At 41.4% G+C, this 22,770-nt stretch overlaps 2 protein-coding genes and 1 long non-coding RNA gene across 15 annotated transcripts in view; 2 read left to right on the top strand and 1 right to left on the bottom strand.

Annotated features, from left to right (window-relative positions):
- Positions 1-2,245, top strand: part of STAT4 (signal transducer and activator of transcription 4) — a 116,697-nt gene extending 114,452 nt beyond the window's left edge. For all 6 annotated transcript variants that reach the window (XM_073881079.1, XM_073881084.1, XM_025848415.2 and 3 more), the window contains 2 exons: positions 341-449; positions 1,958-2,245. In XM_073881079.1, the coding sequence (XP_073737180.1) occupies positions 341-449; positions 1,958-1,984 (136 nt within the window). In that variant the 3' untranslated portion in view covers positions 1,985-2,245. The remainder of the gene's footprint in view (positions 1-340; positions 450-1,957) is intronic.
- Positions 362-10,347, bottom strand: LOC141370640 (uncharacterized). Its single transcript, XR_012374850.1, has 3 exons — positions 5,942-10,347; positions 877-5,211; positions 362-489 (listed from the first exon to the last, which is right to left on the bottom strand). It is a non-coding gene; the product is annotated as an uncharacterized lncRNA (long non-coding RNA).
- Positions 10,348-11,503: 1,156 nt separating this feature from the next.
- STAT1 (signal transducer and activator of transcription 1) overlaps positions 11,504-22,770 on the top strand; it is a 295,742-nt gene continuing 284,475 nt past the window's right edge. For 7 of the 8 annotated variants that reach the window (XR_012374852.1, XR_012374854.1, XR_012374856.1 and 4 more), the window contains exons 1-7: positions 11,504-11,661; positions 11,951-12,103; positions 15,392-15,520; positions 16,441-16,585; positions 17,857-17,955; positions 21,153-21,242; positions 21,911-21,989. Coding sequence is in view for 2 of the 8 variants with exons in the window: in XM_025848443.2 (XP_025704228.1) it covers positions 15,393-15,520; positions 16,441-16,585; positions 17,857-17,955; positions 21,153-21,242; positions 21,911-21,989 (541 nt within the window). In the remaining 6 variants the exon portion in view is untranslated. The remainder of the gene's footprint in view (positions 11,662-11,950; positions 12,104-15,391; positions 15,521-16,440; positions 16,586-17,856; positions 17,956-21,152; positions 21,243-21,910; positions 21,990-22,770) is intronic. The other variant, XM_073881149.1, reaches the window with a different exon arrangement.

The following is a 22,770-nucleotide window of genomic DNA, read 5'->3' on the forward strand; positions in this document are numbered from 1 at the left end:
CTTACTGAATTTATCTTTTTTTTAAAAAAAGCATTTCTACTCGGATAGAGCCGAGAACATATACCTGACAATAAAGCATTTTAATGCTCAATGTCCCATTTGCTTTAGTACATAAAGCTAGTCTTCAGGAAGCACCATAGTCTACCATGACTGGAATTATAAAGTTGCCTTTTTATATGCCGTATATTCCAGAGTACGCTGAATGCTCTGATTTCAAACAATGAATTAGACATCTCAGTGAAACAAATAGAGGAAGCCCTAGAAATGAGTTTCTGACAGAGTGTCACCAGAAGCTATTATTTTTAATCCTTTTCAACATGTGCCTTGTTATCTCTTTAAGCCGAAGTGATTCAACTGAGCCACGTTCTCCATCAGATCTTCTTCCCATGTCTCCAAGCGTATATGCGGTGCTGAGGGAAAACCTGAGTCCCACAACAATTGAAACTGCAGTATGTTCCCTTTCTTTTCCATTGCTGGTCAAGGGCACTCCTAATGAAGCAAATGTGGCACCTGTTAATCAAAGGGGCTGAAGTTCTGCCTGAGAAGTGAGAAAACACTTTTGTTGGACCAAATCCATGAGCATCACACTGGGTGTGTCTGTATGTTCCTGTGGGTCACGGTTACGGGCATTGAAAACAGACACCTTCACTCATTTGAACTGCTTTAAGTTCTTTCCATCAAAAACCATCAAAGGGCAAAATATTCCTCTTCCTCACTCATATACACTTTGTCCCTACTTCTGCCATTGGCTGCACCACTCCCCACCACTCTCCCACCTTAGTAGACAACATATATTAGTCACTATTTATAAACCTAGTTCAATATTTATTTTAGTTCAAGAACCACAAATTCCAATTTTTCTTAATTTTTACTTACATTATTAGTCCTGTCCCAGGAGCTTCTTCAAGTAGTACATGAATTATAGTCAGCAGCATAATACTCCTCCTCTGAGAACTTAATCACAATCTTAAATGCAATAATGTGATTTAGAATGCATCCTATCTATTATTATTCCTCAATACCATCAAGTGATCCAATTTACATTCAGATGAACATAAGAGAAAAATAGAATCATGGAGGGATCCTGAGCCCCAAGAAATTTGATGTTGGGTGTTGGGGAGGAAAATTTTTGCTTTACCTTTAAAGGTTCCTTTGGCTATCAAAGAATTAAATTGACATGAGATGGATTAATAAAAGAAAATCAAATAATTACTAATAAAGTACTAACAGGAGGGCCATAAGAATATGAGGCCCCATAGACAAGCAATTGAGGCTTATATGCCATTGTGAACTAAGGAAAAGGGGCTGGGATCTGGGACTTCAAAGGGATTGAAGACAATTCACAGGAAGATGAACAAGAGTAAATATTTCATAAACAAATGTTTGCTGGGCCATACAGAAACAATGGGGCACAGAGAAGAATTTTAACAAATTTTTTTAAGTTCCTCCCTGTCTACCACACCTAATTCATATTATACTGTAGTTATCTATGGTGATAACTCCCTTCCTGGAGCCAGTTTCTCTAACGAAATTCTTTTAGATAGTTAGGGGGAAGGTCAAAGTTTCTTCCTGAGCTTTTTGTTTCTTAAAAATAATCTGCCTAAAATAATCCACATGCTAAAAAGACACATTTTAGGGTGGCAAATTTTGCTCCTCTGTACGGGTTATAAACCAAGTGAGTTTTAGTCCTCTAAAGATTTCCAGGGATGGGAAAACCCATAGTCTTGTTCCAATGTTAGTTGTCTTAAATCATTTAGTTATAAGAGAACTTTTGCTACATTTTGCATGCATTTCCTCATTACATTTTTGTGGGATGAATTTTGTGAATGCTTACTAGTTAAATGGTAGAAAGACTGTGAAGTATTTAGTAGACAAAAGGGTGTTTACCTAAAAAATGATGACTTATTTGCAAAAACCAATAGTTTCCTCAAAAGTCATTTTCATTTTCCAATTTTAGATGAAGTCTCCATATTCTGCTGAATGACAAGATAAATTCTTGACACTCAAAAGAAGGAAGCAAATGAAAAAGCTTAAAGACTGATCTTTGCCAACAATCCTATCTCATTTCTTCAACTTTGTATATACCAGTTTCCAGGAAATGGTTGAAGTCTGAAGCTCTCCTCTCACTCACCTGACACCACCAACTGGGAATGTCCTGACTGAAATGCTAAAAACCAAAGCTTCAGATAAGCTTGCAAGATAAGACACTTTAAGAAACCAGTGTTAATATAACATTAACAAAAGACTCTTTTGTCTTTGCTTTATTTTTTATTTTGTTTCTCACATGTTACTTACAGTTTTGGCTCTAGAAGGATTAAGTGTTAAGATTTCAGAATAGGTCACGAATGACAGAGTCACACCTACATCACTCAAAGCCCAGCAAGAAGACCTGAGAGAAAAGCCAAATAAGCTAATGTCCTGAGTTCTAGAAGGTAAAAGCCATCACCCTAGATACCAGATAGATCCCTCTGGAGGACCCCTCTCTAACTTCTTCCACCCCTCTTCTGTCCCTGAAGCAAGCCAAACAGAGAGAAGTTAATGTTTAATGGAAAAGATTTCAAAGAGAAAAAGGTTTTAATATAATCTTCTTTCTCAGAGCGATTCCATCTTACCAATTGTATCTTTTATACCCACTCACATGTGCCCAGCTGAATCCTATATTGTTCTTCCAGAGGCAAACTCTGCACCTGTACCAAGGCCAGTTCCCTTATTCCTTTGCAAGCTCCTGATAGTACTCTTTTTTTCAGATTTTATTTATTTGAGAGAGCAAGACGGAGAGAGAGGGAGAAGCAGACCCCCCACTGAGCAGAGAGCCCAATGTGGGGCTCAATGTCAGGACCCTGAGATCATGACCTGAGCCGAAGGCAAGCACTTCACCGACTGAGTCACCCAGGCATCCCTTCCTGTGTCTTTTGGATGGAGGTCAAGGTGTCTGTTGGATGGAGGACCACCAGGCTAACAAGGGGCAGTCTCCCAATCTCCTCCACATGCCCAATTTTCTACAATCTAAATATATCAATTGGCAACAAAAGTAGAGGAAATAATTGTAAACCTGGTTTAAAGTTATATCTTGATTATTTTGAATTATAAAATGATTATTATAGTTTTATCTTTAAAGAGGTAATCTACTATCAGGAAATACTCAAACAATTGGATTTAGAAGCCAAAGAAGGTTGCAGAAGCTTTTCACTCCCTGGAATGTATTAAAAGTATGATGCACTCTTACTCAGCAAAATGTTTAAAAACGTCTCAACATGGAGCCTGGTAGCAGGATGCCAAGGTTTCATATGTGATCTCAACCATCATTATTATTGGAGGACAGACTACAAGGACATCTGTAGTTCGCTCTAACAGACACAGAGGCCATATAGTAAGAAGAGTTCAGTAAGTGGCTATTTGCACTTAGATTCAGAAAATCAAAACCAAGTTCTTGATCGCAGTATAGAGTTACTTCCCAAGAGTGTGAGTCTTGCATTCTAGAAATCATCTTTGTGAGAGTAAGGGGATTTTGTCAGAGGATTCCTGGAGATACCTGTTTAGTTGAGGCTAAGGTGTGCCACATGAGATGAAGTACAGTGAATGGGAAGGGCATTTAGATCACCAAATTTCCACTGAATGCCCCCCCCCCCGCGGAATATTTTTTTTCTTACAACTGGCAGCAAATAAGTAGCATTTAATGAAATAAAATGTAGATTTATTTTTTAAATATTAATCACATTTTTACTCCTCCCCTCACCCATCCCAGACCAATCACAGATGTCCATTTTACTAATCCCTTGTCAAATTCTTTTTCACAAAGACTCACTTTGACCCAACTGTACTGAATATCAGTGCCTTTATCTGGAATAAATGTTCAAAGAAGGCAGCTTCCAGTGGACTTCCTCAAAGTCTTAAGGCAGCAAGGAAGCCCCCCCAAAACCCATAAGGAATGAGTATGCTTCTGGCAAACCCAAGGGATTTTTCTGTACCTCACATGTTCAGGAGGCCCAAGAGCTCCCTGCAGAAGGAACAGAATTAAAGGTCAATTACTGCTATACTCTAGTAGCTAACTGTAGTCCAGACTTAGCAAAGTGCCTCTGTGCACACACTCCAATTTCTGACAAATAATTTTCTTCTTTTTTCAAATTGACCATGAGCATTGATTGACTTGACGGCTTGCACTTTATTTAAAGATTTATTTATTTAAGAGAGAGAGAGAGTGTGTGCATGAATGGAGAAGGGGCAGAGGGAGAGAAGCATCAAGCAGACTCCCCACCGAGTATGGCTCCATCCCAGGACCCGGGAGATCATGACCTGACCCGAAACCAAAAGTCGGCCACTTAACTGACTGAACCACCCAGGCGCCCCTGACTGCTTATATTTTTTAAAGTCTGGCTAGAGGAAGTATAATATACACATAATAAAATTCACCCTTTTCTGACAAACCCATACAGTTGTGTAACCACCACTGTAAGACATAGAACATTTCCACCAGAGTCCTCAAAGAGGACACTACAAAAACATGATGAAGGACATGCTCTGCAACATACCTACAGTAAATACAACAAACAATTCTATGTGGCTTCTTACATAGACAGAGGGCTCTATTTTAAATAAATCACATCATTTTACCCCCTGCTTATAATTTTCATATGGCTTCTGGTGCTCTGGATTAGCAGTTCTTACCTGGCGTGTATGGATAGAAGTCTGGAGGTTGATGAGTTTGGATGGCAAACATCAGTCTATTTTCACAGACTTCTAATTGAAACTTAGAATTTCTTTCAATTAGGAATAAAGGCAACAAACCGTGACCCACACATTTTTGTCACATTACAGTTGTTACAATTATCTCAAACTACTACTTATGCTAAGCACAATTTTTGAAATTGCATTCGTCAGACTTGCTGCTAGATTTTATTTAATGCCATTAACGAAGAGGCACTTACATCACTATGTCACAAAGTTGGTTTCAATATTTTGATATCTGCATTTCAATGTAGTTGGTTTTCTATTTAATCTCATGTATTTTATTTTATTCAACTAAAAGCATTACTTTTTGGAGTTCATAGGTTTCATCAGATTGTCGAAGGGGCCCATGGCACAAAATTTAAGAATCCCAGCACTGGATGATGACCATAGTTCTCAACAGATCTTTCCAAGTCATACATTATTTAGTCCCTTCCTAGTCTTCAACTCATATCTCATCATTTCCCCCAACAACGGCTTCTCACCCTGCAAAACATACACACACAAGACTGAACTACTTTCAGTTTCTTTGATGCCCCAGGTTCCCCGCCCCCCTTCCCTCCACTGCATCTTCTCAATTCTACAACCCCATCCTATCCACCCTGCCCCCTGCATAACGTTCACACATCCTTCAGGTTCTAGAAAACTTTCTGCCGCCCCCCGCCCCGGGAACACCTGTATGACTCAGGTCTCTTCACGCCCCCTCCAGGTGCTCTAGATGCCCCAGCACCATTCCTACCACCTTTGTTGTAAAGGCATATCAGCTGTCTTCTTCATTAGACTCTAAGAGGGCTCTGTACATACAGGGACCAAGAAGGCTTTGTTCACATCTCTAGCCCTAAAATCTAGCACAGTCTGCCCCTTAAGAAGTATTTGTTAGTGATTTAATTTTTGAGCACATAGAGGACAGTAATTTAAAAAGTTAATGGGCACCCGCCTCCCCGCCTTTCATCTTGTCCTGGGCCACTACTCTTCAGACTTAGCCAGCTAGAAGGACGCAGAGCAGGTATCGACCGTCCCAGGGTAGCAGGGTAGCGTGCGCATCCCGCCTCCAAGCTCCAACCCCTCCAACCCCCCCAACCCCCCCCACCTCACCCCACCTCACCCCCCCCACACCCCCCCAGGAGGCTTGGGAGGCGGGGGCCGCTGAGCCGGCGGCCAGTCGCTGGAAAATCCCCGGGCCCGCGCCTGCGTAATGCTCCCCGAGTCAATTTACTTTCGCTTTTCGGTTTCCTCCCAACTCTGTTCCTTCTCGCTCCAGGGCCGTTTCCCCGAAAGCACGTGGGACGGCTCTTCCGAGCAGTAGCGTCCCTCCCGCCGCACGCTGACGGGGCTGCTTTGGAACAGTTTCAAACAGCCGAGGACTTGCGCCTCCCAACGTTCCGCATCCTGGGCAGGCAGGGCTTGCTGTGCAGAGACCACGGGACTACAACAGGCCTTCGCAAGGGTGTTTGGACTCTGAATTGAAGTGTGCTCAGTATAGACATTTGTGAAAAAAAAGAAAAAGAAAATTATATAGCAACCCACCACCCAGAAACTTTAATATTTTCAAATATTTTCCCTCCGTCCCTCCCTCTTTCCCTTTCTCTCTGAGTGTTCCATGTATTTACATTTCTGTATATTCTTACAGTAATAGGATAATGTTTTCTTTCCTGCATGTTAATTTAATTTTATACGTGGATATTTTCCAATAACCAATCTTCAAAAGCATAACTTTCATATTCTAGCATATGAATATAAAAAATCCAGAGAACTACGGAGAATTTTAGAAATTCTTAATTTTAATCCCGTTGTATTAACAGATTAGCAAACATGGCTTACACTGATTAAGTGTAATTCTTACTATTGGATATAAGTTACCAACATTGCTACAATATTGGAAAAATTTGTAGCTGCCATTTTGAAACAGACCAAGGCCATCAAGACAGAACACGGAGTAAGTTTTTCCCGGGTGTGTTCCTAAGAACACAACAGAGTGTACTGCGGGGGACTGAGAGACCCCAGGGAAAATATTCGTGGTGGGGGCAGGGCAATGGTCCTGCAGGATGGGAGAAATTCCATTTTACAATTCAGTAGTAGGATGCTTTGCTTTCCTCCAGAAGGTCTGTATCAGTGATCTATTGCTACACAACAAACTAAACTCTCCTCAAAACTCAGTGGGGATAAAACAATAAGCATTTATCATTGCCTGTGAGTCTATGGTAGACTGAGCAGTTCTGCTCATCTGGGTCAGGTCTCTGATCTTGCTGTCTCACAGGAATGAGGCCTAAGCCCTGAGAGCGGCACTATTCAGTTGTGTTCTGTGTGTTCTCTTATGCTGCCGCAGGCTAGGCTGACTTGCCTCGGAGGCAGGGCAGGGTTTGTGGAGGGGAGTATTACAAGGCCCCTTGAGGTCTAGGCTCAGAATGGCACAACATTACATCTGCTGCATAATGTTGTTCAAGGCAAGTCTCAAGCCAGACCAGATTGAAGGGGTGGGAAAATAGTCCCCACCTGTTGCTAAAAGGAGCTACAGAGTCACATTGCAAAAGTGAGTAAATACAAGGAAGAAATAATGTGGCCGTTATTAAAAACAATCTACTAGGAGATCCCAATTTCTTCTAATGAGAATTATAGAACTGATAATATCTATCTTTTTGCCTTGGTTTGTAAGCTGCATTGTATTCTTCATATGTATATTTGTAGTTATTGTATATATAATTAAATAAATTACATAAATACAACCGAGTGGAAATCAAAGTAAGGATGAATGAAGAATAGGAATGATACTGTCTTCTCAATGACTTCTCCTAAATAAATAAATAAATAAATAAATTTGCTTCAAATAGGAGATGCAGAGAATCTTTCCACTATAACATCATGTGAATTTATGAGTTACTCCAGTGCTCTTAATTACTCACCATAAAATGTGGTTTCTAGACTCCTCACCATCCTTGACTCTCCTTTAAATAAACACCAGATGGGGTGTGCCAAGTAGTAAGTTTCATCTTACCTGCCATTTCTGATTGATTGCTAGTGAGTTACCAGATACAGTGTTGAAAAGTATTCCCAAGCTGGGCACTGGCAGCAAAGAGTACCCTGTCATCTGTTGCCTTTTAAAAACAAAAACAAAAAACCCAAATACAGGTCTTTGCATTTACTGTGTTAAGTTTTATCTAGTTGGTTTCAGCACAGCAACATTCTACCCTAATATACTTTAGACTTCTGATTCTGTCATCTGTGAATTAGCTATTTCAGCAGGGGGAGAAAAAATCTCAGGGCCTTCCAACATTGACCACAAACAAACACCTCTTACTCATGGGTGTGTGGGTAGGTAGGCTGCAGCAATTCTGCCCTGGGTGGTAGGTTTGGGGGGGCTGCTCCACAGATCTCTGCGTCTAGGACTCAGGCTGGAGGAGCTGGGGCTGCTTGAGTCTGCCATCTTCTAGTGTGAAGAAGGAACACAGGAGGACAAGTGGATCATACAGAACATTCAAAGTCTCAAGTTGGTTATACCTGAGTGTACCTCACATCTGTTCTATTCCATGTTGGGCCAGAGTGAACCAGGGAAAGGAGTGGGAAGGGAAAGAAACAAATGGAAAAATAATACAATCTACCAAACATGGTATTAGCTATTTTTTCCAGATTTGTGTCTTTTGCAAAGCTGACATTGTTGGTATAGAGACACAGTTTCCTAAGCTGGCTGTTCTAAGGGGGGCTTTACACAGTGGGTTTTTCACTTCTGGATCTCTTTTGTTCGGTTTTCGTTTTTTATTGGGTTGCTTTTTCAGCAGTCAGTATGTTAGTCACACTTTAAAAATACATAAGCTTGCCCTCCTGGAACTTAGAATCTTGGAGGGAATAAGGCTTAGACACTTCAAAAACCATAATATAGGGGTGCCTGGGTGGCTCAGTTGGTTAAGCGACTGCCTTCGCCTCAGGTCATGATCCTGGAGTCCCGGAATCGAGTCCCACATCGGGCTCCCTGCTCAAAAACCATAATATAGGGAGTGTGTGGTGCTTGTTGACATAAATGGAGACACTTATGCATCATATTATTTCAGAGACAAGGTTAATCGCCACAGGATGAGGTGGTTCCAGAAGGAGAATATAGAATTTGGACTTAGTTTTAAAAGTTGGGTCAGGATTTGATAAATAAAGTGAGTAAGGGGCAGGACATACCGTTTAGTATGTGCAATAATTGCCAATGGTATGAGCAAAGGGACCGAACAGGAAAATTAAAAGCCTGGGGATGGGGGGGAAATTAAAGATAGAGCTTAGTTGGGTAATGGGACAATGGGAGACAAGGCTGGGAAGAAAGGTAATGACATTCTGTGGAGGATCCAGACTAGCAGACAGAGTTTGTTTTTACCGTAAATGCAATGAGAGTTGTCAAGGCTCTTGAGCAGGGACTGAGTGTATCAATGTGGTTAAAGTTTTAGAGAAATTAATTTGGCAAATACAGTGGAGAGGAAAGGGATGGAAGAAGGTAGTCCATCTGGTCTCTATTGTAGCATTCCAGTTCTGAAGTGATGAGAGCTACAGTAGAGTATGGTCAATGATGGTAAAATGAAGGAGGATAAAGACATAGGGAAGGAGGCATCCATAGAACTTGATAACAAGTTCTGACTCTCCCTAGAGTCAGATTTTCTCAAACATTTTCTGGCTCCTTAATGTAGGTGAGTAGGAGGAGAAAGGTATTTTACAGTGGCCTGGTATCTCTTCTTACAGAAGGCAGCTACTTTGGTATGAAGGGTCATTGCTATCACAGATCAGTACTGGCTTTGTAAGGGTGAATATGTGACAAGAAGGAGCATATAGATGTGGGAAGAGAAAACTGTAATAGAAACACATATAAGCATATCTGTGGGAAATTATTTAGATCCCTTTCCTACCGAAGGTTGCCTTATTATTCAAGGCTTGATTCAAGTTCCATCTACTTGAAGGAGCCAATTTATCTTATGGGCATACATTCCAATAAGATCAAATCTAGGCTGGCCTCTGGGATGCCTACCTGGGGGAGTGGCACTTAAGCTGAGTTTTTAGCTAAGACATAAAAGATGAGTTAGCCAGAAAAGAGGTTGGGGAAAGGGGATGTTGCTCCAAGGGGCTTTCCAAATGGAGAACTGCTGGTGAGAAGGTCCTGAGTTTGGGGAAAGGGCTTGGCATATTCAAAAACCAAAAATGCTGAAGTATGGAAAGGAAAGACTGGCACAAGATAGGATTAGAGAAAGAGGGGAACCAAGGCTTTGTAAGCTATATTAAGAAATTTGAATTCTGTGAAAGCCATCATGGGATTTTCAAGTTGGCAAACACATGATCTGCTTTGAAATTAAAACAAAAAAACCACTCCAACTGTCACATGGAGAATGGATTAAAAGGGACTTAAAGGCAGGGTACCTGGCTGCCTTAGTTGGTAGGGCATGCAACTCTTGATCTCAGGAGTGAGTTCAAGCCCCACGTTGCATGTAGAGATTACTTAAAAAAATAAACTTTTGGGGGCACCTGGGTGGCTCAGTCGTTGGGCGTCTGCCTTCGGCTCGGGTCATGATCCCAGGGTGCTGGGATCAAGCCCCACGTCGGGCTCCCTGCTCCGCGGGAGGCCTGCTTCTCCCTCTCCCACTCCCACTCCCCCTGCTTGTGTTCCCTCTCTCGCTGTGTCTCTCTCTGTCAAATAAATAAATAAAATCTTTAAAAAAATAAAAATAAAAATAAACTTTTTAAAAAAGGGGGCAATGAAGAGCTTAAATGAGGCAGCCATTTGGGACTCTACTGCAATAATCCAAATGAGAAAAAAATGGGGATGGTATAAGAGATGGAGAGAAGTTGATGAGACTTGAGGAATATTTAGCAAGAAGAATCAATAAGGCTTGAGGACCAGGTGTGGGGGTTGAGGGAGAAGGCAATATCAAAAATGATATACCTCTGACATATGCCAATTCTAGGGAAAAAAAGGGCAGGTTTGAGGAGAAAGATGATGAGTTGGTTCTGAATATAACTAGTTTGCAGAACTTATCAGACATCCAAGTGGAATGTCAAGTGACGACTATACACTTGCGGGGTGCAGAACATACAGGAGAGGTGTGGACAGGACACACATGTAGAAGCCCTTCACATTTACAAGGAAACCGAAGCTCTGGGTGAGGTCATCATAGGACAGCGTGAGAAATGTGGGTAAAACTGATCAACATCTGGACCCTGACAACCTTTAACGTTGAGAGCAGTTTGGTCGTGGAGTGAAGCACAGATAAAGAAAGAGTGCCGTAGAGGTGAGAAGAAACAAGCAGGATGTTTCATGGACAAGGAAGAAGTATTGAGAAAATGGAGGTGTCAACTGTGCCAAACGTTTCTGAGTGGTCAAGTAAGGTGAGCGCAGAAAAAACGGTCCCCTGGGTTTAGCAACAAGCAGATGAGCTGCTGAATTTAGCTTAGAGAATGACAACGTTCCCACCTCTGTCTTCCGCCTTGGGTTCACAGATACGGGTTTAATGCAAGGTTCTCCAAGTTTGGGCCTCTGCAAACACAGACTTCCTTTTAGTTGTTGTCTATAATGGCTAGAGGTAACCGCCAACCGACCAAGTTGCAACACAGCGCCAAGCTTCACGTCACCCCCCGCGGGGCCCTACTCAAAGCCTAAAGAAGGACTCAGCTGGTTGGCAGTACAGCGGTCCCCGGGGGGGGCGGGAAGCAGCGCCCCAGCGGAACAGCCACGTCCGATTGGCCGCGCGCGGCAGCCGCCCGGTGATTGGTGGAGGCGGAAGGAGGCGGGGCGCCGGGAGCTGTCTTTTCTTCCAGCTGGTACTTTCGTTTTTCTGCACAGAGTCTGCGGGGGACTCTGCCGCACCGGGGAAGACTCCCGTCAGGCCCCAGACCCAGCAGAGGCGAACCGGGTGCGGGAACCCGGGAAAGGCAGCACTGCTGCGCCTCCGCCCGCCGCTGCCCGACCCCGCGCGCAGAGTGAGTGGGCCTGAGTTTCCGGGTGCCGGTGGTGTGGGATGTGCCAGGACCGCGCCGTCGGGGCCTGGCGAGGGCGGGCTTTGCAGGCGAATCGGTCATCCTGGAAAGAATGCGTCCTTAATACTCTAGGTGTCCTTCTTGGTGATGACTCGATTGCCCCTGCTCTAGCAGTAAAGAAGTCTCGTGAAATAGAATTTTCGCCCATAAAACACTACATCTCCCCTTTTACCCCCACTTTTCCTTCCTTCCCACCCACTTTCACCACAGTCACCTTTTCTTCTTTTCACAGAAAAGTTTTCATTTGCTTTGTGCCATCCTTGGAGAGCTGTCTAGGTTAGACGCTCACACCCCGTGCATACAAACTCAGCAGTCTTGGCACCTCACGTGTATAGCTGCGGCTTAGGTTGGATCCTTAGCCCCTCAGTGGGACACAAGGTGACAGGTCAGTACTTGTTCATGAAAACGAATGAATGAGTGCATAATTTTGGAATCTTAATTCTGCATCTATGTTTAAAGATGAAGGAGCTTAATGTCTTCCTGGAATATAAAAGTTCCTGCAAACCCCCAAATGCTATTAGTCTTTTTAAAAAAATTGTGACTAATACTGAAGAGTTTGGGTGATGTGTGTGTGTGTGTGTGTGGTTGACTGTGCTTTGAGTGTTGTTATGTATAGGTTGGAGAGGTTATTTTTATGGGACAGAAATAAGACTCGAGCCTCCAGCACAACCCAGTATGCAACTGCTGCTTAATGAGGATGCAGAACCCAAACTTGGTGGAGCACAGTATGGTTTGCCCTTTACTTTCTAATTCAATGTGAAATATACTAGATTTCAATTCAGTAAACTTAATTGAGTACATACTATGTGCAGGACACTGTGTAATATACCGCAGATGTTTTGGGGTTTTTTGTTTGTTTAAAAAAAAAAAAAAAGACATGGTCTTGGCAACTCTGAAACTTACACCATGCAGGGGAGAAATCCTAGAGCTTTGTAAGGAACTGATGCTGTAATAGAGGTACAGAATGCCATGAGGCACAAGTCAAAGAAAGCTTAATTGTCTCTGGGTAAGTGCTGGACAGCTTTATGGAAGAAGGGGCATTTGTATCTACCTTTGAATTAGGATAGGATTTAGAGAGGCGGAAATTCGTAGGGAGGCTGTTTTCAAGGGTGAGTGATAGCTGGAGCGGAACAGAAATATTGGGCATAGCCAAGACACTTTATGCTGGTTTGCTTTGTTAATGGATGCAGATAGGGTCAGGGTGCAAAGAGCCCAGGAATGGGCAAACTGTAGCAATTTTGGGCAAGACAATGAGGTGGTCCAACTGTGTAGGCAGGAGGCTAGACTGGGAAGTAGTGTTGGAAGCAGAGGCAGGAGGTCTTGGGACTGCAGGAAGGAGTCCGTATAACATTGGAATTTGAGCCCGGTGATTGGGGGATGATCATGTCCCTCCTTGCGTTGGTTACAGGTTTTGTGAGATGATATGGATTCTGGATTTGTTAGCATGAATTTATTAATCGCCTGCTCCATGCTCTGTACTAGTTCATCCAGTCTTAACAACCCTACTGTTGATAGGGAAGCGAGTTGCCTGAGGTCCTGCATCTAATAAGAGGTGTCATACCCCCTCTGGCTGACCCCCTGGCCAGCATATTTGCTTTAGGCACATCCTTATTAAACACCTACCAGGGTCGGAAGAGAGCCACAGATTTGGAGTCACCCGCCCAGGTAAAATAATTTGAAGTGCAAAATCAAATTCCTATAGAAGGTGTGCCAAAGGGTGGGTTTGTGTCCGTTTCTACTGGTATTTGTGATGGTAACTAGCTTTATAGTCCCATCATATCCTTGCTTTTCTTTGGAAGGAAATTCATGGAGTAGACATGACTTCATGCCTGCACGTACATGCTTGACTGCAAGCATGCATAGCTTTTCCATACCCTGCTTGAAAATCCAGACCCCTTCCTCAGAGGCCTGGTAGGACAAGATTCCCATATACCCACTCTGCATATTGTCGGCTGTGCACTGATGTAAATCTTAAATTATGCTGTGGTAATGGGAGGCTCTTCATTTTCCTCATAGGTGTTAGGATTCCTTAAATCAGGGTTTTGTTTTCATTTCCTTAGAACTGTTATGCAAAAATTGATTTACAGTTATCCAAAGAGGTAGTATTACTTTATCTTTTGAAATTATATTTAACAATGTTGTTTCAATCTTTATTTTTTTTAAAGAAAGGAAGAAAAAGGCATGCTTTTTCTTTTCTTGTTGATTTCTTGACTTTAATTTTGTTTTACTAACATATAATGTATTTTTTGTTTCAGGGGTACATTGTTTCAATCTTTAAATTATTACTGAGATTTAAGAGTTTTTGTACTAGTTTTATTGTTCATAGTAGGCCAAGAAGAAAATGTTTTAAAAGGTATAGGACAAAAATAATTCATTTTAGCATATGAATTACAAAATGTAAAATACTAGTTTAAAATTCTTTGAGTTACATTACAAATGTACTGTATTTCTTTTTTTTTTTTAAGATTTATTTGTTGGGGCGCCTGGGTGGCTCAGTCGTTTAGTGTCTGCCTTCAGCTCAGGTCATGATCCCAGGGTCCTGGGATCGAGCCCCGGGTCGGGCTCCCTGCTCAGCGGAAAGCCTGCTTCTCCCTCTCCCACTCCCCCTGCTTGTGCTCCCTCTCTCGCTGTCTCTCTCTCTCAAATAAATAAATAAAACCTTTAAAAAAAAAAAGAATTATTTATTTATTTTAGAGTGAGAGGACCTGAGAGCAGTAGGAGGGTTAGCGGGAGAGGGAGAGACTCTCAAGCAGACTTCCCACTGAGCTCAGGATCCAATGTGGGGCTCAACCTCATGACCCTGAGATCATGACCTGAGCAAAAATCAAGAGTCAGATACCCAACCTACTGACCCACTCAGGCACCCTAAAAGTACTGTATTTCTAAGAGAGCAACTTTTGGAGGGCTCTTAGGATTTGTCTGAAAGCAAATCTAATAATGTTTTCCATTTTTTATTCGATAAAAGTACAGATTCATCTCAAAGTCATATTATGTGCCCGGCACTGTTCTGGAGCTATAGCCTGAACAGTCTGCCCACCCTCCAGATTCTTCCCTTCATGTGGGGGAAACAGACAATAATCAAAATAAAAAAGTAAATATATGGTGGGTTAGCCGGTGGTAAGTGCTATGGAGGAAAACACATCAGGGGGTAGGGATAGTGTTTCATGAGGTGAGAAGTGATGTCAGTTTAAGTAAGGTGTTCTAAAAAGGCTTCCCTGATATGTTGTTAACATTTGAGCAAAAGGCCTGAAGATGCGTTTTCTGGAGAAGAGGAAAAAGAAAAAAACCTTAATAAAAAAACAGACTTCCGAATATAAATACCATTTATTTTTTATTTTTTTTAAAGATTTTATTTATTTGTTTGAGAGAGAGAATGAGAGAGAGAGCACATGAGAGGGGGGAGGGTCCGAGGGAGAAGCAGACTCCCTGCTGAGCAGGGAGCCCGATGCGGGACTCGATCTCCGGACTCCAGGATCATGACCTGAGCCGAAGGCAGTCGCTTAACCAACTGAGCCACCCAGGCGCCCATAAATACCATTTAAATAATGTATTTCAGAGACAAATTATGTTTTAGATTAAGTAAGATATTTAAAAGAAGCATAATGCTAGATATGCCTTTTTTGGAACTGTGGTCTTCCATTCCTGACCTTGGTTTTGTGCTGTTTCCTTATAGGATGTCCCAGTGGTATGAACTTCAGCAGCTTGACTCCAAATTCCTGGAGCAGGTTCACCAGCTCTATGATGACAGTTTTCCCATGGAAATCAGACAGTACCTGGCACAGTGGCTAGAAAAACAAGACTGGTAAAGGAAGCTCACTTGAAGATTTTCTATGCTTTTAAAGTGATTAAGTGACTTGGAGCCAGATTGGCTAAGAGATGAATCTCACTGTAGCCATTTGGATTATCTGTTGCAAAAAAAAAATGTGTCAGTCTGAAAACTGGCGTTTTATCTCTACAAAGCTAACTGTGTTGGTCGTTAAGTACTTTTATGTAGTTTTCTGTTTAATTATGATGTAGACTCCTAAATGCTTTGGACAAGTTAGATAATCCTGGCGCCAATTATTTTCCACATTAGGATCCAGGTTAGAGAAAGAAGTAAGTTAAAAGAAATAATGATAGCCGAATTATGGTAAAACATTGATTAGAAATAGGAAGAAAGTAATAAAATTAGGGGGATGTCTCTAAAAACTGATATGTATTCTACTTTAAAATTTACTCTTTGCTGATTGCAGAAATTTTAAATGACATACAAAGTAAAGGTCCCTATTGTTTTTTTCCCCTCCAGAGATAATTACCATTAACAGTTTCATGCAGAATCTGAGTTCTGGAATTTTTCATGTATTGTACAAACTGTTGTTAAGAGCTAAGTCAGTCTGAAAAGAAGAAAGAAAACCTAAGAGAACGCTTAAAATTTGGTTTCTTAAATAGTTTTCATTAGGAAAGTGATGTTTATTTTGTCTTTTTAACAGGAGCATCTAGAATAAAATGTATAAGGGGCGCCTGGGTGGCTCAGATGGTTGGGTGTCTGCCTTCGGCTCAGGTCATGATCTCAGGGTCCTGGGATCGAGCCCGGCATCGGGCTCCCTGCTTGGTGGGGAGCCTACTTCTCCCTCTCCCTCTCTACTGTTCCCCCTGCTTGTGCTCTCTCGCTGTCTGTCAAATAAATGGATAAAATCTTAAAAAAAATAAGTGAATAAAATGTATAAATTTTAAATCTCCCAGGGAGCATGCTGCTAATGACGTTTCATTTGCCACCATCCGTTTTCATGACCTCCTGTCACAGCTGGATGATCAGTATAGTCGCTTTTCTTTGGAGAATAATTTTTTGTTGCAGCATAACATAAGGAAAAGCAAACGTAATCTTCAGGTATGACCTGGTTTTTGCATTTTAGTCAAAATGTTCCCAAGCCTATATAAGAGTATTTTTTTCATTGAGCAAATACTATTGAGTTGAGCGTGCATTCTTTGGTATTTTTAAAAGTTTCAGAGATGGCAAATAAACTCTCTTTGTATAGCTAATATTTTATAGCATGAGCAGAGTAAAATATCAACTTATTTTGTAAACACATAAAGAATTCTCAGATTTAAGTGTATCACCTGTTAGGTGTCAGTAATTCTAAGAGAAATGTGATGCTATCACCTTGTTTTACTAACAGTTGTCGAAATTGAAACCCAAGGAAAAGGGTTACATTTTAAAAGCCGTGAGCTGTACTAACATGTAGAAACTCAAAGGAACTTTAGTGATGAGTGCAGTCTAAGCCCTTGGTATGCAGATGAAGAATAAATCCGGAAAGGTTTGATGTCCCCAAGGCCTGATACAGTCAGGGAATTGGAACTAGGCTCCACCTTTCCTTGCTTTTGGAGGAGTTGCCCTCCCATGGAAGAGAAAGTCAGAAGGAGTCCCAGGCAGGAGAGAATGGGCTACAGAATTTCGGGAGTTTTTGAAAAGTACTCCCTTCAGCCTGGTTACCATATTTACTTGTGTAGTAACAGAACTTTTCTGTCTCCATAGAGGTGAGAGCGATCATTTTCTTATTTCATACAACACAACCAAACTGTTCAACTTAGGTAGTTAGAAGCTTTTTATTCCTTTGTGAACATATCTATGATTTTATAATACCAGTGACAGGGGAAGTCAGATGAAATACAGAAATTTGCTCTCCTACAGACTTTGCTTGAACATATCTGTTACAAAGAGCCACAATTGCCAGTATTTTGCACCCTGCTTTCACAAGGAAATAGAAAAACTGAAAAGAATATCTTTGATCTAATTCAAAACAGACCAACAGATAAATTAATTGAGAAATATCATAGATAGTTTCTGTATCATTTACATTGTCTCAGGATCCTAATGGAACATAAATAGCTTCAAGAACAACAGAAATTAAAGTAAAACTATTAGAGGAACCGTGTATGAAGATACTTCATTTTTTAATCAAGAAATAATTTAGGTACCTGCACTTACTGGAAGCTTTTGTCATAATTTATTAAAAGAATATTTTGATTTTACCAAAAATAGCTTGTATAGAATTTAATTAATACAAGATGAGACTTTTCAGTGGATAGGAAGAAATTCAATTTATAATATACAATGGCTTAATCATTCTGAAATTTGTATTTATTTTAACCCACATCTAGGATAATTTTCAGGAAGACCCAATACAGATGTCTATGATCATCTGTAACTGTCTGAAGGAGGAAAGGAAGATCCTGGAAAATGCCCAGAGATTCAATCAGGTACTTTTTTTCTAACGGAAAACTGAAGATCATAGTAAAATAAAAATTCATTCATTTATCCAACTAATATTAACAATATCCTGTGCAAGGCAGTAGTGAATAGCCCTCTGATTTTATAGCCCCAGGAAATGGCAAAAATCAGATATAGAGATTTTATAGACCCAGGCTTTAAGAAAGGACTATAATCTAATGGAAATCATTCTGGTGATGGAGAGAGTTAATACGTAAACAAAATATTTTCAGATAGTGATGATTCCTATGCAGATACCAAAGCAGGATACTGTGATACAGTAACGGTGTATCAGGGGGATGGGGCTATGTCTTTAGATCAGGGTGAGGAACCTTCTCTGAGGCATGGGGCAGGGAAGGAAGCAGGCAGGCAGAGGGAGAGGAAGTGGAAATGTACTCAAGAAAAGTGCAGTTGGTAGAGGTAAGAAGAAGTAGGCAGATTATGTTTGGGACAAGGTACCAATGGGGCTTATATTGAAGGATCAGATGTGGGAGTGAGGGAAAGTGAAAAACGAGAGAAGACTTGATGGTTTGCGACTTGAATCACTTGGAGATATTGTCCATTGAGCTGGGGAGGAAAGAAAAGACAGGAGGAGGGCTTTTGCAAGACATAAACGTGTTCTTCCCTCCCATCTTTTGGAGGGAAGAACACGTTGGTAGGAAAATCAAGACCTTTGTTTTGAATAGGATCAAGTTACCTCTTAAATATATAAGACATCCAAACAGGGAATGAATCAGATTTGTTTTAGCACCAAGATTTCTGATCATGGTTTTACTAATACTCATACAAACCTTCCTGGCGATCAGGGTTCAGATTTTTCAAATTGCCATGGCATCTGTTTATTCCCTTTTTGAGTGATGGGGTGCTGGGAACCACCCACAAGGCAGTGAGACTATAGTTGTGAAACCCCTGTGTGGGTTGTTCAGCTAAGACCCTTCCAATATGAGGGGGAGAATGCCAGAGTATTAAAATTTAAGTAGCAGGAGTGAATGCCATTCTCTGTGCACTTTCTGGGCATCTGATCCAGTCCTGGTGAATCTGCTGCTTCCCTAGGCATTTAGTTCCTAGCACACTGGAAGCACCTTGCTGCACTAAGCATTTAGAGAGACTCATTATTTGTTCTCAACTCAAGCTAGTTCATCTGGTACCTGGCCTAGTGAACAGAAGTGTGTATCAGTGCTGGCTGCCTGGTCTCCTCTGCAGGAGATATGCTTGTCTTCAACATGCATTCTGCACCTGGGAGATTTTCAGCAGGACATTTTGACTGTGTGGGATTTTCATCTTAACAACACTATGCAGTGGGCTGGCCACGCCTGTATCTCAAACTTGAGAGGACCGCCAAGAGCAGAGACAGGCAGAAGAACAAACTTTCCACGTTGGCACCCAAGCATTTCTCTCCTCACATTTGGCCCTGAGGCCCAGAGTTGGCATTGCGAGGCAGAGCAGGGGGCTTCTCCTCTCCCAGATCAGCCTACTCTCCTGAGTATGCTTTGGGTCTTGAAGGCTTGCCAACATTTTTCTCCCCTTTAAGAAATGTAGGTAACCTGGAAAGAGGATCATTTTAAGCCTCTCAGAAGACACCTGAGTTATCAGTGAACACCTGTAAGGAGATTTAGTTGATTGTCCAGCTAAGAACAAGAGAAGCAAGGCCTTCTTCACCAATACAGTTAGACAAGAGAGAAACGTGAGAGGCATAGGAATCAACGGCAACATCATAGGGATGTCGGCTCTCCCTGAGTTATTCATAATTTTAACATGATCCCAATAGAAGTAACAAGTTTCTTTCTGAAGCTGTGAAAGTCATCAAGAAAATAAATGTGCAAGAATAGCAAAGAAACTCGTGGAAAAGCACAGCAATAAGATGGGCCCCGCCCTATTAGATATATTCCAAACTCTCCACAGTCAAACACTGTTCAGGGGTTCGGGTTTAGGAAGAGAAATACCCATGGGAAATCAGAGAACATCTAGAACTTAAACCCAGGTACATAAGGAACTTTGTGTGATAAAAATGGCAAGTCAAATCTCTGGGGAAAATATGAACTTTTCACGAAATGTTAAGAAAAGTGGACAGCCATTGGAAAAAAGTTAAAATTGTACCCACACTTCTTCACAGTAAACACAAGAATAAACTTCAAATGGATGAGAGATCTAAAAGTAGAAAAAAAAAAAGAAACCACATAAGTGCTAGGTTAAAAATGGGTAAACTCCTCTCTAATCTGTCAACACGGAAAGGCTTTCTATTACGGAAAATCCAGATATAAAAGAAGAAAATACTGATAAGTTTGAATATGTAAAAATACCCACATAGAAACTGTGCTTGTAGGACTCCGTTAAGAAAGGTCGATGGGCACAGTTTTTGCCATGGGAGGGACTTTAAATCTAAACAAAATAGCATCTTTCTAGAATCTAATCCATATGAAAACAGTCTCATGTTTACCACTCTACCACCTGGGTCTAGGACGTTGTCTGACCTTGACTTAATACCTAGTAAGTCATGCTATGTGAATAAACCATGGAACACTTTAAATAAGGAACAAACACATAGAGGCTGCTATGTCTGAGTCTTCAGAAAGGATGAGGGCTGAATACTCTGTGTGTCTGGGTTGATAGTCATTATTACTTTAGAGTAGCACATGCTCATTGAAGTCCTTAATGGCAGTGCTGTGCAATTCTGATAGGCCTCTGGATCGCCTGGGATCTTGTCAAAATGGGGCTTCTGATTCAGTAAGCAGATTAGGCACTGAGACTGCATTTCTGGCAAGCTTCCAGGTGGTGAGGTGCTGCTGGTCTGGGGACCACACCGGGAATCGCAAGGCTTTACGACAAATAAGTACAGGGTTAATAGGAATAATCTTGTCTACAAAATTTGAGAAACCCTGAAGTAAACTTCTTATGTGGTACCACGCAACTGTATGAATTAATGGAAAATTCCAGAAATACTCTGTTTATAGTAGGCACGAACTGAGCCTAGTCTTCCTGTAGCCTTTTTAATAGTTTGCCAGAACTTTCCAGAGCCTTGAGAACCGAGCTGTTTCTTGTCAACACTCATGTGGGAAGCTTGTAGGAAGTTTTGAAAGGTCTGGGAGGTAGGTGGTGCACAGGGTATGGACTCGACTTTGGAGAGTAACCATCCGGTAACTCTGCCAGAGGAAATAATAGTTGTTAACCCCTACCCCTCCCATTCCAGGCACAGTCGGGGAATATTCAGAGCACGGTGATGTTAGACAAACAGAAGGAGCTTGACAGCAAAGTCAGAAACGTGAAGGATAAAGTTATGGTGAGTACTGAGTCAGTATATATGTTTAACCTCTAACTTTTTTTGTAAGACGAAAAGGGTTTCAATGGCTCGAGTGTAAAGGTGGTTAACTGATTTCGGCTTTTAAGTAGTTGAGAAGAAGAGTTTTGCTGAAATTCCAAACCATACGTAAACAAATTAGTTAAATCAACGAGCAAATAGACTTTTACGGCCCCTGTTACAGCGTCAAACACTGAGCTTATCTCTTTCTTCCTTGCCAAGATTGTGCAGTAACTGTTGACTGTGCCCCATCACCCAATAAACTAGATGTTCCTGCTCGAAATAGCCTTTGATGTCTGTGCTTCTCAAATTGGGGTGTTCCTGGGGTTACACAGAGCCCCAGAACAAACATGGCCCATGTTTCTCAAGCACCTGTTTTATTCTAAGACTGGGAAGGGGAACATTAAAGTAGAAATCAAGTGAGCCCCGTCTGAAAATAACCATATCTTTTCCTCTTAAAAAAATTATTATATACTTATTAAGGAAATAGAAATTATTATGTATGTGATTAGAATTTTGCAGATGGAATCCATCTTTGAGGAAGCAGGATTGTTACCCTGGTTTTCTGGGTCCTATAGAAACAATAATCTATTTCCCAAAGTCTTTGGAAGCTGATCAGTGGGAAAACCTGTTTATGTCTTTATTTGTAGTGTATAGAGCATGAAATCAAGACCCTAGAAGATTTACAAGATGAATATGATTTTAAGTGCAAAACCTTGCAGAACAGAGGTAAGAATTAACGTTTAAAGCAGTGCCCATTGGCTGTCCTTTTTTCTGTTGACACTAGATAAAGAAGGCAAGTATGTCTTCATATTTGCCAAATGCTTTATGACTCTGAATTGATAGTCTTGGCTTCTCGATGTTGCAAACCAGGGTCTTAACCTCTGTACTGTTGACATTTTGAGCCAGATAATTTTTTGTTGTGAGGGGCAGTACTGTGCATTATAGGATGTTTAGCAGCATCCCTGACTTTTAGCCACCAGATGGCAGTAGAACTATTCCCTAATCCCCAGTGGTGACAGACAAAACTGTCTCCAGACACAGGGCTGGGGGACTGGGGTGGGGGGGCTAGTATCACCCCCCCTGTCGACAACCACTGGTTATGTGCTACTCACTTTACTTACTGTACCTAGCCCACTGATTGACACAGACCGACAGATGTGTGGAGTTTCCCTGCTTGAAGCCCCTTCAAACGTCTCCGCTCCATATGATTGCTATAACCCTAGTAATCCCTTGGAGGATACCAAGGTTAATCTGGAGAGATTATTAGGATAATTTAGGGAATAGTATGAGAGAAAGGGAACCCAACTACTCCTTCCTAATTGTGTACTTCTCTTACAAAGCTGCACATACACTTTGTATAAAATTTTTACCTGGGATTTTGAATTTTGTCACTTATATTCATCTAGGTAATAGTCTGACAATGATTTAAGAGCCAGATGGTACTGTTTCCAGTTCACATGGGTCATTGAAAACAAGTACTTTGTTTCAGTTTATCCAGTTTTTAAAC

Source organism: Callorhinus ursinus, unplaced genomic scaffold (genome assembly GCF_003265705.2).
Source record: "Callorhinus ursinus isolate GAN/ISIS: 27379988/994484 unplaced genomic scaffold, GSC_fseal_2.0 scaffold2, whole genome shotgun sequence".
NCBI lineage: Eukaryota > Metazoa > Chordata > Mammalia > Carnivora > Otariidae > Callorhinus > Callorhinus ursinus.